Below are 13,982 nucleotides of genomic sequence, written 5' to 3'. Positions count from 1 at the left end.
TCCTTTCTGAACTGCTACCAGACATTCCTTTCCATGCCGTTGTGTAATGCACAGCAGGCTTGTGGAGCTTGGGGACTCCTGCTGTGGAAGCCCTGTTTAGGTAAATGTCACTGCTTTAGACAAAGAAGAACTTGGCTAAATCGCACCTCTAGAAACAGCTTAGATTGCCACCATTTAGCTGTTTTATCTGGCAGTTTGAAAGCATCTGCTTACTGTGTACTTTGAAACACTAGCTGGTTTGGCACGGGGTTTTCAACTCCTTGCTTATCAATATCCTTGGGGTGAAGGTGAAAAGTAGCCAGTGGGGGGTGAGCAATCTAGAGTCTGTTCCCTCCTGCCCGCCTTCCTTCCGTCCACAGGCAGTTGGGGAGTTGAGACAGGCACCTAGGGAGAGAGAACTCATCTGTAAAACATTGTTGGAAAGCAGTGTTGCAGCTGGAACTTGGTGAGGCTGTGGTAGAGAGTCCTACCTCGGTCTTACTGTTGGGGAGGGTAGTTTAGTTGATTCAGCATCTGGGACAGCAGGCTAGGGTCTAGGTACTATTTTGAGAAGTCTTACTCATCTTAAGGCTTATTTCTTGACGTTAAGAGCGTGCTTGTGTAGTAATGCTTTTTTCTCAGCACCTCAGGGCTTTTGAAATGGGCATTTGCCTTCAGTTATTTCTACCTGACAGCCGTTGCCCCTGGGCCTCCCTGTTGAGTGTAGAGGACCCAGGGACAGTGTAGACCGTTTCCACCAGGCCATGCCTCCCTTCTTTTGCCCTTCAGGTCTGGGAATGGCATGTGCTCCCCGTGGGCAGTGGCCATGGGTCTGCTGCCCCTTTCCTTGAATCTTGCTTTGTTTACTCAGGGACCTTGGAGGCTCTGAAAGTACGCAGCTCATTTTTTTCATAATTCTACTTGTTTAGAACATGATTATTTTGAAGAAAACTTTGAAGACACCTTCTCATAATGGTTTTCCTTCTTCTTCTCAAATTGAATCCATCAGCCTTGCCCAAGATCTTTTTGCAAAGAAGTCCCCCTGTCTACAGGGGAGATCCTTCTGGTTTTCAAGAATGTATGTCCAAACTTAGGCCAACTGTCCTTCTGTCCTTCTCTTGTTGTCCTCTCCTGTGTCCCCTCCAGTTTCCCTCCCCTTCCTTCTGTGCACTGACCACTGCTGACACCCACAGACAGAAACTGGCTCTTTTTAGGAGACTGTAAGGCAGAGTGGGTGAGAGCACACACTTTGCATGAAGTTCCCTGGGCACAAGCCCTGCCTCTGCCACTTCCCGGCTGTGTACCTTGGGCACATCCTTGCCCCTTCTGTGCCTCAGTTTCCTCATCTGTAAAGCAGTAAAAATAATAGTACTTAACATGCTTAGCACAAATAGCTATTATTATTATTTCCTAAACATGCTACTTTAACAGCTTCGTTGAGATAATTTAAGGCCATAAAATCCACCTGTTTGAAGTGTAAATTCAAAGTTTTTAATGTTTACAGAGTTGTCCAACCATCACCGTACACTAATTTTTGAACCTCCGAAATAAACCTTGTACCTATGAGCGCACTCTTGTCATCCTCTTCCCTCTCCCTGCTCTGCTTATCTGTCCCCAGGTAACCACTAATCTACTTTGTCTGTAAAGATTTGCCTTATTCTGGACATTCATATTAATGCAGTCGTAGACCATACGATTCTCTGTGACCAGTCACTCTCACTTAGCTCATGTTTCTAAGGTTCACCCATTGTTGCAGCGTGTATCATATATTTTTCTTTCTACTGCTGAATAATATTACATTGTTTATCCATCCACATATTGTTTGTCTATCCATTGCTTGGTAGACATTTGTGTTGTTTCCACCTTTTGGCTGTTATGACTAACACTGCTATGAATGTTCACGTGCACGTTTTCGTGTGGACATGTGTTTTTATTTCTCTTGGACGTGTACCTAGGAGTGGAATTACCGGGTCACATGATAATTCTATGTTTATTGCTTTGAGGAGCTGATAGACTGTTTCCACTTTATATTCCCACCAGCAGTGTATGAGTTCCAGTTTCTCTATATCCTTACCAACACTTATTATTATTTGTCTTTTTGATAATAGCCATTATAGTGGGTGGTTTGGGATAGGTTATCTCATTATGATTTTGATTTTCATTTTCCTAATGACTGATGATGTTGAGATTTTTATGTGCCTGTTAGCTTAAACACATTGACTGTAACAAAATTGTGCTTACTGCTTTAGAGTTAATACAGATATAAGAAATACCAGTTCCTGCTTTAATAAAGTTTGCAACCGTGGCGAGAGAGGATAGTTTTTAAGTCACGCGTACTTAAAGAATCATACCTGGATCTCATTAACATTAAGAAAATGTCAGCTCTAGATAAAACAAAGTCGTCATTAATGTTTAGAGTTTAATCATTTCCTAATACGTTTATGTATAGAGAGATCATTTTGTTTGGTTTCATCTGTACTTGCATTTGTGTTTTAATTTTAAAAATTGGTGTTTAGTAACTTGGAAAATGCCTTTTTTGCTACCACAGTGAGTTCCAATTTGTTCTCAGCAACTCTTAGAAGATTGGAGTCAGATGCAGCCAGTTTTCTCCCAATTTTTTTTTTCATCTTGCCTGAATGATGTAAGTTTTCAATCAACTACATAATAGTGGTTTTTCTGTAGTATAGGTGTGTTAATGTAATTTGGCTTGTAGGAAATTATAAATATATGTTTTTCTATATCTCAATTTACCCTATCCATTGAATGCTCCCTGCAGGGAATATTTAGCTATGGCACTGATTATCTTTTACTGCTTTTGTATAAATCTTACCTTTACATAGCTTCATCTTGGGTAAGGGGGATATTTGTCTGTATATTGTAGGGATTTTGAAACAGGAACATGAACCACTCCCCTTGATATAAAACTTGCCAACACTAATGTTGATATTTAATTATGCAATTGTATTTCCATTCACTTGTAGTTTACGTTCTGAAACAGAGGGGCAGTAGGCCAGCAGTGTGGTGGTGGAATTAATTAGGGACAGAGGCGTTTGCCCTTGACTCTACCGCGTAACTATCAATGTGATCTTGAATGAGTTCCCTAATCACTTTCTGTCTCAGTTCCTCACCTGTCTAACGGGCATTAAAAAATTTGACCTATCTGTTGGGGTTGTCGTGGGAATACCTGAGATATTATTTATTAAAACATGTCTTCCTTGGTATGCAGTAAATACTCAATAATTGGTAGGTAGTAGTCCTAGTAGTACAAATAGAACTATAATCTTGTTGACTCATCCATCTGACTGGGAGACAAGATACACCTGAAGAGTTAAATGGCAATAGAATCAGAAGTTCAGTAACACATTGGCAGTCTCATTAGCATAATAGTAGAGGAGAGTGTGTCTTAAAGTGCCAGTGACCATGCAGGTAGACGCCAGTCATTGATCTAAAGCAGCTGGAGACCGTGACTGACAAAGGAGTGTCTCTGTTTCTGAGACAATGGGCACATGTATGCCTTAAGGACTTTCGGTTGAGGTAAAATTTGTAAACTGTGAAATTCACAGATATTAAGTGTCCAATTCAGTGAGTTTTGACAAATGTGTAAACGCATGCACCTACCACCTCGGTCTGGACATGGAACGTTTCTCTCACTCCATCAAATTTCTTCACGTCCATTCCAGTCAATCTCTATCCCTGCAGGCAACCATTTTTCTGCTTTCTTTTCACATAGATTAGGTTTGCCTGTGTTAAATTTCGTATAAAGGGAATCACATAATATGGGCAGAGTTTCTTTCACCCAGCATAATGTCTGCGAAACTCCTCCATGGCGTTGAGTTTATCAGTTTGTTCATTTTTATTGATGTCATCTCTGTTGTTTTCAGTTTAGGGTATTAGAATTAATACCACTGTGACTATTCATGTGAAGTTATTTGCGTGGACATTTGCTTTCTTTTCTCTCAAAAAAAATACCTAGGCCTGGAATTTCTGGGTCATTGAGTAGGTGTTTAATTTTATAAGAAATTGCCAGACGTTATTCTCAGGTGGCTGTACTATTTTTACACCCTTACCAGTGATGGAGGAGGAGGGTTGCAGTTGCAACACATATTTGATCACATTCAGTGTCGTCTGTCTTTTTCAGTTTAGCCATGATAGTCCCTACTGTCAGATGATATTAGCACTTTCCTGTGTGCTTGTTAGCTATTGGCATTTCTTCCTTTGTGAAGTGCATGTTCAAGTCTTTTGCTCATTTTATTTGTTTTCTTTGTCTTATCATTGAGTAGTAGGCATTCTTTCTATAATCTGACTTCAAATCTTTTCAAGATACATGTAACCAGAATATTTTCTCCCACTTTGTGGCTTTCATATTCATTATCTTAACAGTGCATTTGTTTTAATGAAACTTTTTGAGATAATTTCATTATTTTGTTGATTAGGAAACTCAGGCGTAGGAGGTTGAGTTACCCAAGCTCACAGAGCTGGTCAGGGTAGAGCCGGGGTTTGAGCCTGGGCAGTCTGGCTCCTGAGCCCTTGCTCTAAGCTGCTATGATGTACTTCTCTTTGAGAGACCTTAATGGTTTGTAACTTTGCTGAAATCAATAGGCCTTAACTATTTGAATTTAGATATTCTTAAGAAGTTCTTTTCCCATGTAATTTTCCTGGTCTAAAATTAAACCTTCACCATTTAGGTATCTTCTGAGTTCCAGGTTTTTTTTTTTTTTTTTTTTTTTCACAACTCACACACACACACTGTATTTTATTTTTACAAGAGATAAATAAACTGACACCAAGCATTATAAATGGATGACCACAACAAAAGCAACAATGATTGCAATTACCAAACACGAAACACACTCATACTATACACGAAACACACTCATACTATACACGAAACACACTCACACTATGTCATAATATTGACATTCAGTCCAGGAATCCTCCACTGTAACAGCTCCTTTACTTTGCAGTGAAAATTGATTTATATATTTTTTGCCTCTGAGTCCTTGTGGGTTTTTTTTTTTTATTCAAACGGTCGCAAAAATTATAATCATCCTCATCAGTTCACTCAGTCCCATGTAATTACTTTTTTTTTTCATCTTGATCTTTTGTTAGCACTTTTATGAATTCATCAGTTTTCCATTAGAGTTCTGAAAATGCTTATTCATTCAGTTCAGCAGTATAGTCAGTTACCAGAAACCTGTACTTGTCAGATGAGTCCCAGTTTTTATGTCAGTACACATGTGACAGAAACTCAGCAGTCTGCATTAATCAGGGGAAGACAAATCTCATCTGAGTTTCTTTGCTTTTACCTTTTGGCCTTTTATTTAACCTGAGTTGGAGTTTCAGGATTATTTGAAAGAATATTTGAGAGAAATATTGTACCATATTCAAGAAAAATGTTGGTTACTTCTGATAACTCTTCTCCTTATTTTGGTTGGTCATACTTTTTAACGGCAAACCATAGAAATGACGATTCAGTGTGATTGTACTTTGAAATAAGATATTGGAGAGCTGCAAGCTTATTGCAGTTTAGAGAAATAGGGGAATTGGTTTTATTCCACTGCCTCTTATTATTAATTTATATGCTGAAATAGATTAGCACAGTGCAGGATCAGACCAGTACATAAATACAACCATTTATGTTTCTACCATCAGCATCACTGTAGATTAATCTCACTGAAAGCTTGAATGATTTCTTAGGGGAAAATATTGGAAGGGTGGTTTTACCCCATGAGTTCCCTTAAATATGCTGTTAATTCACATTGATTTTAGAGAAAACAGAGATAATCAGATTGACTTCCCCCTGACTAAATGCATTGGCAAGCTGTTCCCAGTACTGTTCAGTGGAAATCTTAGGGACCCCTCCTGCTTTCCTCTTTTCACACACACAGATCCAAATACCAAGAGAGCACTGCAGACCAGCTACTTTCCCACACTCTCTAGATGAACTTTTGAATAGAAAATGATGGCTTTACCATGAGATCTAGGAATATGCAGTGCATGGTTTGATCTTTTTTCTGCCTCTGCTTACGGTGCCCCCCAGAGGGCAGTGGGACAGACACTTGAAGAGGGATGAACAGTAAGTCTTTTCCTTCCTCTTACAGGTTACTCAGGTGTCCTGTCCCCTGGCTTCCCAAACTCTGTCTCTAAGCAAGCTTAGTAGTCGCTGCCACTCCACCAGGCCATTCCTCATCCTCAGAGGCCTCTCCAGGCACGCGAGGACGGTCCTGCAGCCCTGCTCACCTTTCACAGCTGGGCCCAGGCACAAACAAACAAATGACTCATAAAAGTTTCCTTCTTAGTTGGGATGGAGGAGTGCATTTATCTAAAAAAATTCTCATTTGTCATAAGGGATGCGACAGTTCCTTAACAAGCCTTCGGAAACCTTTGGAAGCCACTGTGTAGCTGCAGCAGCACGGAGATGCACCTGAGCCCTCGTGGTTCAGTACGGCCTTGGGGCCTCAGCCCCTGTGAAGCCGGAGGCCGTCAGGTTGCTCTGCGCACTGGCGCCCCTTCCCTTCTGTCCTGGCTGATAGGTGGACGCCCAGCCGGGGAGGTCTGCGGTCCTGAACCTCGTCAAGGGCCCTCTCGGGCAATGGCTTCCTGCCTCTGTGCTCTCACCTCCTGTATTGCCCTTGCCTCGTTGACTAGCCTCTTGCTTCCTGGGCTGTGACCCCTCAGGACAGGGACGAGCTGTATCCCCAGAGCAGCCAGGAGACACTCAGCAAGTGCCTGAGGGATGATGATGAGCCTTGGTGATGTGGGGCAGGAGCCACTGTGGGCCTCAGTCTTGTGTCTCCTCTTCTGTGCGAAGCTCCGCCAGCTGGGAAGGGGCGGGGGCCTGGCTGTTTGTTGGTCAGAGATGCTGCAGCGCAGAGTGGAAACCTGGCTCACAGCCCAGCCCCCAGTCCTGCCCCATCGGAAGTGCTTAAGAGACAGTGAGAACTGGAGAGCACCCTGTCCCTGTGCCTCGTGGTCGTCATGATAGGTTATGATGTTTGAAATCAGATCCGTAGATATTTGTTTAATTGTAGCTACCTTTGGCCCTGAAATTTCTGATGCTCATTCATTTTACAAGGCAGTAGTAGAAATATATAAAGTGACATACATAGAAGTTGGCTAACTTTTTTAGCCCTAGAATGTGATGGTACATCCTACTATATTTGAAAGCCTATCACTGGAAAATATTTACAGATATTTCTGATAAACTAGAAGAATGAAGCTTGAGAATTAGCTGGGATGATAGAGCCACCGTCTCTGCCTCTTCCTCCTTTGTCTCCTCCTTTCCTTCATTTCAGCTTAACCACCGAAGGGTTTACATTAGGTGCTCACAGGAAGTGCAGGTTGAAACAGCTTGTCCTAAAGCACGTAGAGGACTTTGTCCTGAGACTGTTATCTTCTAGAATCATCCTTCTGCACTGTAGTGAGACCTTTCCATATTTGTATATTTAACTATAAGAGAACATATCTAATCATACATTTGAATTTTACCTCAGAAATACATTTACAATGCACAACCGTTGTTTTAGAAAGATTAATACTACTACTATGAAAAAAGCACAACATACTGTGAGATTAAATTCCTGGCTTTGATGGGTGTACATTATGACCTGCCGGCAGCTGAAATTTGAATGACTGTATTTACCCGAAAGGAACTTCTACCCATATTTTTCAGAATAGCTGTTCACAAATGATGCATTATGCCCTGTGCTTTTGTTTTTCACTGGGGTTTGAAAAATAAAACTTTCTGCTAGTGGTAAATTCATAAGCTTGGGGCATGAAAATGTTTGAACTTGATATAAAAGAAGCTTTGAAGGGAAGATGAGTGGTTCAAACCAAAAGATTAGTTGCCCTGAGAAATTCAGCCGTCAAGAAAGCCGAGTTCAGTAGCGCAGGGCCTTCCTCCGGCCGATTGCAGCCCACACGCTGTGACTCCTAACCCTTCCCGCTGGGCTCTCACCTGGCTGACCGCGCTGATGATGATTGCTTAATAAAGTTTATTGTCACCAGAACATGTGGGGCTGCTCTGCTTCAGACACCCCCTTGTTTGTGGTAGGTTGATTCCTCTACTAAGTGGAAGTGATTGTTATTATTTCTTTACTCGTTATCCCTTTAAAATGGAGGAGAAGAGGGAAGTTGCGGAACAGATTACAGTTACTGACTGTCGTGGCTGAAGGTCTCTCATTGGCAGCATCGCAAGAATCGCTTGAAGTTTGACTTTCCTGGCACCTACTAGTTGATTCCTGTCCATATACTGCCATGAAGGAGTATCTGGTAATAAATCCTCCATATTCCACGGGGAGCAGATAGTTAAAACCCATGGCAAGGCCACTCTTCCTCATGGTAGGAAAGCCTGGAACCCCAGGACATGGCTCTGCTTCAGAGCATCTCATCCTCTGGCTTCCCCATGGAAATGGCTTCTAGTGTGGCACATGGGTCATGGTTCCTTTCTGGTTGAGCAGAAGACTGTCTTCCTATTGGACCGGTAAAGTTAAATACATTTACACTATATCTGAAAACCTTAAAAATCCATTTAGGGAAGTGACTTATACATCATTAAATTATGATGCTGTCTTGAGAGAACATTAAGTCCATTCCTCTCCTTTGGATGGACCTTAAATCTGTATTATCCAGACAGACGAGACTCTTCCTTTCATAAATGATTTATGTTCTGTTTAATTGTATGTGAAAACGGAAATTTCACAGTTTTTCTTAGTAATTCATTCAGGGTTCCATGAATGTTCATTGTAAGAATACAGAAGCATACCTAATCTCTGCTCATTTTTCCTATTAGTTATTATTTGGGAAAAACACACACACACACACCTCAAAGAGCATCAGGTGGACCACTGACTTGTCCCCAGGTCAGAGTCTCATCATCTAATCTCAAGACGTACCTCAATCATTTTTGTCTTTATGGATCTTTTCAAACTCTTTTCTGTTCCATTTAAGATATATAAAGGTCACATGCTTTTGTAGGGGTCTGTGCAGACATGAATACTATTCCTTCTGTTTCTCTTTCTCTCCCCAGAGCTTTTATGTTTTGTTACCTTTAAGCCCTCTTAATTTCGTGATCTACTCTGTATATTTCAGTGGTAAATAGTTCTGGGCTCAGAGAGCTAACTGTGTTATTCTGCACATAGGCTAATCTATGCTAAAATACTTGTGGCGGTAATTTTAACTTAGACCCTTAGCATTCCAGAACATTGCCATATAATTAACATCAGAGTCAGTGCCAACCGTAATTCTACACTATCGCAAGGTATTTGCTTGCCAGCCCTATGAAACTACTCTTTTTTTTTTTTTTTCCTTTTTGCGGTACGTGGGCCTCTCACTGCTGTGGCCTCTCCCGTTGCGGAGCACAGGCTCTGGAGACGCAGGCTCAGCGGCCGTGGCTCACGGGCCCAGCCTCTCCGTGGCATGTGGGATCCTCCCGGACTGGGGCACGAACCCGCGTCCCCTGCATCAGCAGGCAGACTCTCAACCACTGTGCCACCAGGGAAGCCCGAAACTACTCTGTTTTGAAAATATATTTTCCTGCTAGATCACAATACCGAGCATAATTTGTACACGGTGTAGGCATGTTTAGTAAACTATGAATTCTAGGAAAAATTGAATTATTTTGGTATTATTTACATTCAGAACCATCATGTATTAAATCGGTGATGCTCTGTCAACTGTAAAACCAAATTCAAATTCTTAAGCATCTATCTTGAAGCCTTTTTCTTTCAAAAAGATCTGTTTTTTTAATGACTCCCTCTTGTAGCACACTGGAACCATATGAAGGCATTTCTTTTTCTGTTGTTGAATATAGTGCAAATGGCAGGGCATTAATAAAGCCAGTAGCTCAGTCAATCCCAAGGTTCCAAAGCCATATCCATCACAGTTCAGCTTTATTAGACTGCTTGGGTCATGAGAGTGTATGATTTTAGCACATAGCAAAAAGGGAAATTGGACACACAGTTGACAATCAAAACCTAAGAATTCACTTGAATTGTACTTAGAGAAGGTGATGTGTGACAGAAGCAGGTGGGACTTTTGGGGTAGGACGGGGGTGACTACTTCCTGCCTTTGCGTTAGGGTCACAGCACCTGACACTGTACCGTTTCTATTCCTGTGCCAGACTTAGACTATAACCTCTAAAGGGACAGAAACTATGTCTCATTCTTGTTGTATTCCCCATGCTGATTACAGAATCAAGGTGTGTTTCTTGAACGGAAAGTTGTGCATGTCAAAGATCTAAGAATCCTTCAACCTTTCAGTCCTTTACCCCCGTATTCAGTCCATCGTTGTCTTTTTTGCCCCCTAGATCTTGTCTTAGAGCCATCCGTTTCTCTCTGTCTCCACCACCACAGTCACTACTCTTACCTTGACCCAACCCACTGTCACCTTTCAGAGCATTTTCTTGGGTTACTGCAGTGACCTCCTAACTGGTCTATTCCCACTGCTCTGGCCCCTCTTAATTCCTTCTCCATGTTGCAGCCAAAATGAGCGTTTAACTACATAGACCCTTCAAAGCCTTTCTGCCTTCCTTTTATAATAATAGCTAATCATCATCATAATTATACTGACAGTACTTTTGACCAAGGCCTAGAAATAGGGTGGTCATATAATTTATCATTCACATGAGAAGAACGCTTTTGAATGTGAAGTGGGCACCATTGAAAATCACACAGGGATGATGTAGAAAGAAGACTTGTGTTTGCCTTGCCTGCGAGGCCCTGCTTCCAGTCATTCTCTCTGAACCTACAGAACTGCTTGTGTTTCAGTCTTTTGTGCTTTCCAGGGTCATTTGCCATGTTTGCTACCACCACAGGGCCTTTGCACATGGTATTGTTGGAGTATTGACAACTACTGATCTTTTAGCTCTCAGCTCCTGCCCGGCATCTCATTGAGATGGTTAAATCTCCTTATTATAGGCTGTTACTACACTCACAGATACAAGTTAACATTTATTTATTTGGATAAATACTACCAATATACCAATTATGTAATACAGTGATCAGCACAATGGCAAAATAAACTCTATATTTAAATTCTATATATTCAGTACAGAAGAAACCAGCTATATGTACAAGTTAATGTAAAAACAGTCTCAATTTTGGCACTATTAATATGCTATTTGATGATTAATTTGAAAAATACAGTAAAAATAAGTCCAGTTTAGTAATTCTACAAATTTATCAAAAATTTTAAGTTAAGATAAGGATTCTTTTATTTATTCATTCTTTCATTCATTCATTCTGTGCTGGGTCTTAGTTGCGACACACGGGATCTTCGTTGCCGCGTGCGGGATCTAGTTCCCTGACTAGGGATCAAACCCGGGCCCCCCCTGCATTGGGAGCGTGAAGTCTTAACCACTGAACCACCAGGGAAGTCCCATTAAGATAGGGATTCTTGAGAAGAAAATTTCTCTATTGAGAAACCTGTGACATTTAGAGTCATAATATATATGTAGGATATCTGGATTCTGGAACAGGTTATCTGGGGTTTAAATCATGATTGTACTACATACTGTCTGGGTGGCCTTGAACAAGTTAGTTTCCCTATGCCTCTACCCATTTGTAAAATGGGTATAATAATGGCATCTATTTTGTAGGGCTTTCGTGAAAATTAAATCAAGTAATACATATAAAGCACTTGGAACAGTTTCTGGCATGGCAGATACTCAGTGAACACTAGCTATTACTGTTAATTTTGTTATTATTATATTTATTCATTGAGCGAATATTTATTCAGTATCTACTTTGTTCCTGGCATTGGTTTAGAAATTCAGAAGTGATTGAGATCGTGCATGAGAATCCACTGGGTATAAGTCACGGTTTGTTAGGGCATGTTGGTGGGAGGAGCTTGGTGAACCTGAAGGGTGGGAATGCATCAGCTTTTTGCAGGGAGCTGGGGAGCAGCGCCTGGGGTTGGGGAGGAGCACAGGCAAGGCCCTGCCCCCGCCACGAGGGAGAAAGGGCTTAGCCTGGCTTAAAGTGAAAAGCAGAGTGTGCTGGAGTGTTCATTCCTGAGTCGAGAGGGTAGGAGTCCTGAAGGATAGACACACCGGATTATGCGGGTGTGCCCTGGGGACTTTATTAGAAAAATGATAGAGCTAGAACTGGAAATAAGTCTCCTATGTTCATAGCCCTGGGGATTTTATTAGAAAAATGATAGAGCTAGAACTGGAAATAAGTCTCCTATGTTCATATACTTTTTAAAACTTAAGGAAGCATCATACAAAAATTGCACAAGTCAGATACAGAATGATTTTCTATGAATTTTCACAAAGTGAATGGCCCCGTGTAACCATATTGAGAAATGGATCTTGATGTGCTCTCCACGAGCTGCCCTGTTACACACCCGCCACCATCCCCATCCCCCAGAGGTAACAACGCTCACCCTGACTGACCTCTAACACCACAGACTAGTTTTGCCTGGTTTTGAACCTTTCTGAACTTTTGCATGGAAGCATATGCTGTAATTTTTTCCTGTCTGGCTTCTCTCACTACACATACGTCTCCATCCATGGTGTTGTGTGTTGTGTGTAGCAATAGTTGGTTCGTTCCTGTTGCTGCAAGCTGTTCCACTGTATGAATACACACGTGTTTCCAGTGTGATAGCCCCCTGGATGTCACCGAAAGAGACAGTGTGTGTGTGAGATGAAAGCTGGATTGTGATTCCTGTCATTTATGTATATGTGTTAATCTTGCTTATCCTAGTTACCTTTTTTTTTTTAATAACTAAGTGAAGGTTATATTTTTCTTTTAGAGCCAAGGTATATACCCTTGATTGTTACTTTGAGAATATAATGCCTAGTTAAAACCAAGGCTTGCAGAGATTGCCCAGTATGCGATAAGTAAGTGTTAATCACAAATGGAAATAACTTCGATGAACTCGTCAGGTGATTTCACATGGTGCTGTCATAGAGTATTCAGCCTTTTGAAATATTGTCTAGGGTATTGCAGGTTTCTAGGGGGTCAAGGATAATTTGCTACTTAATTGGGCCAAATAGCCATCATTTCTGCTTTTTAAAATTAGGTCTGTTTAAATAAGTGATTGATTAATTGGATGAATGACATTTTCATGTGTACTTCATTCAGTTTTTTTCCTTTCTTTCTCTTTTTCCTTTAATATTTCAGATGACGTTGTGCCATATTTTAAAACAGAGCCGGGCCTTCCGCAGATTCACCTGGAAGGGAACCGTCTCGTTCTCACTTGCCTTGCTGAAGGGAGCTGGCCCTTGGAATTCAAGTGGATGCACAATGACAGTGAGCTCACCACCTACATCAGCGAATATAAGTAATTGATTGCTTGAAAATAAGATTCTATTTCAGGTTGATGTGTCTAGAATATTCGCCTATTGGCCATAATAGCTCAAGCAGGGGGAAATATTGGATTTAATTTGTAATGCATTAAGGATTAAAGGCATAGATTTGAACATATAATCAGAATGTGATTTACTATTCTGATACAGGTTGTTTTCACACTTAGGAAGTCTGTCGTTATATTTGTGAAAGTAAGCGCGGTAGTGAGATCACCAGACCAAAGGAGCTATAGTTACTGAGGAATGCAAGTAACAGCTTTAGCCTGATAGGTTTGACTTCTTGTGGCAGCTGTCCCACCCACCACTATTGTTCCTGTCTGAGGAGCGTAAATGCTTAAACAGATACCTTTAGGTCATAGCTTCTGGAGCTCTGATTAGTCAACAAATACCTTCCTGGCTAACTTTCAGAGTTGGGGTGGGCAAAAATGGAACTATGGGAGGATGGGCATGAGTACAGCATCTACACTGAGCAACAAAAACGAATATTTATTGAACACCTGCCATGTGCTAGGTATTGGGGGCTGAGTACAGAGGACGGAGCCGGGGGAAACTGGAGATCAGGTTACGTCTCAGGTGCAGCTGCACCCAGGAAGAGTCAGGATCGGCTTCCCAGCCTTACCTCGCATGCTTGATGGTTTTCTAGTTTTGTGTCTTTTTACCTCCTGTTCTACATGAGGATTATGCTGGATGCTCC

At 41.4% G+C, this 13,982-nt stretch overlaps 1 protein-coding gene across 1 annotated transcript in view; it reads left to right on the top strand.

Annotated features, from left to right (window-relative positions):
- SDK1 (sidekick cell adhesion molecule 1) overlaps positions 1-13,982 on the top strand; it is an 831,209-nt gene that overhangs the window by 275,711 nt on the left and 541,516 nt on the right. The window contains exon 2 of the mRNA XM_060079272.1: positions 13,104-13,263. Coding sequence (XP_059935255.1) covers positions 13,104-13,263 — 160 coding nt within the window. The remainder of the gene's footprint in view (positions 1-13,103; positions 13,264-13,982) is intronic.

The sequence above is a fragment of the Mesoplodon densirostris genome, chromosome 16, assembly GCF_025265405.1.
Source record: "Mesoplodon densirostris isolate mMesDen1 chromosome 16, mMesDen1 primary haplotype, whole genome shotgun sequence".
Lineage (NCBI taxonomy): Eukaryota > Metazoa > Chordata > Mammalia > Artiodactyla > Ziphiidae > Mesoplodon > Mesoplodon densirostris.
This window is presented reverse-complemented; position numbering and strand designations above follow the sequence as displayed.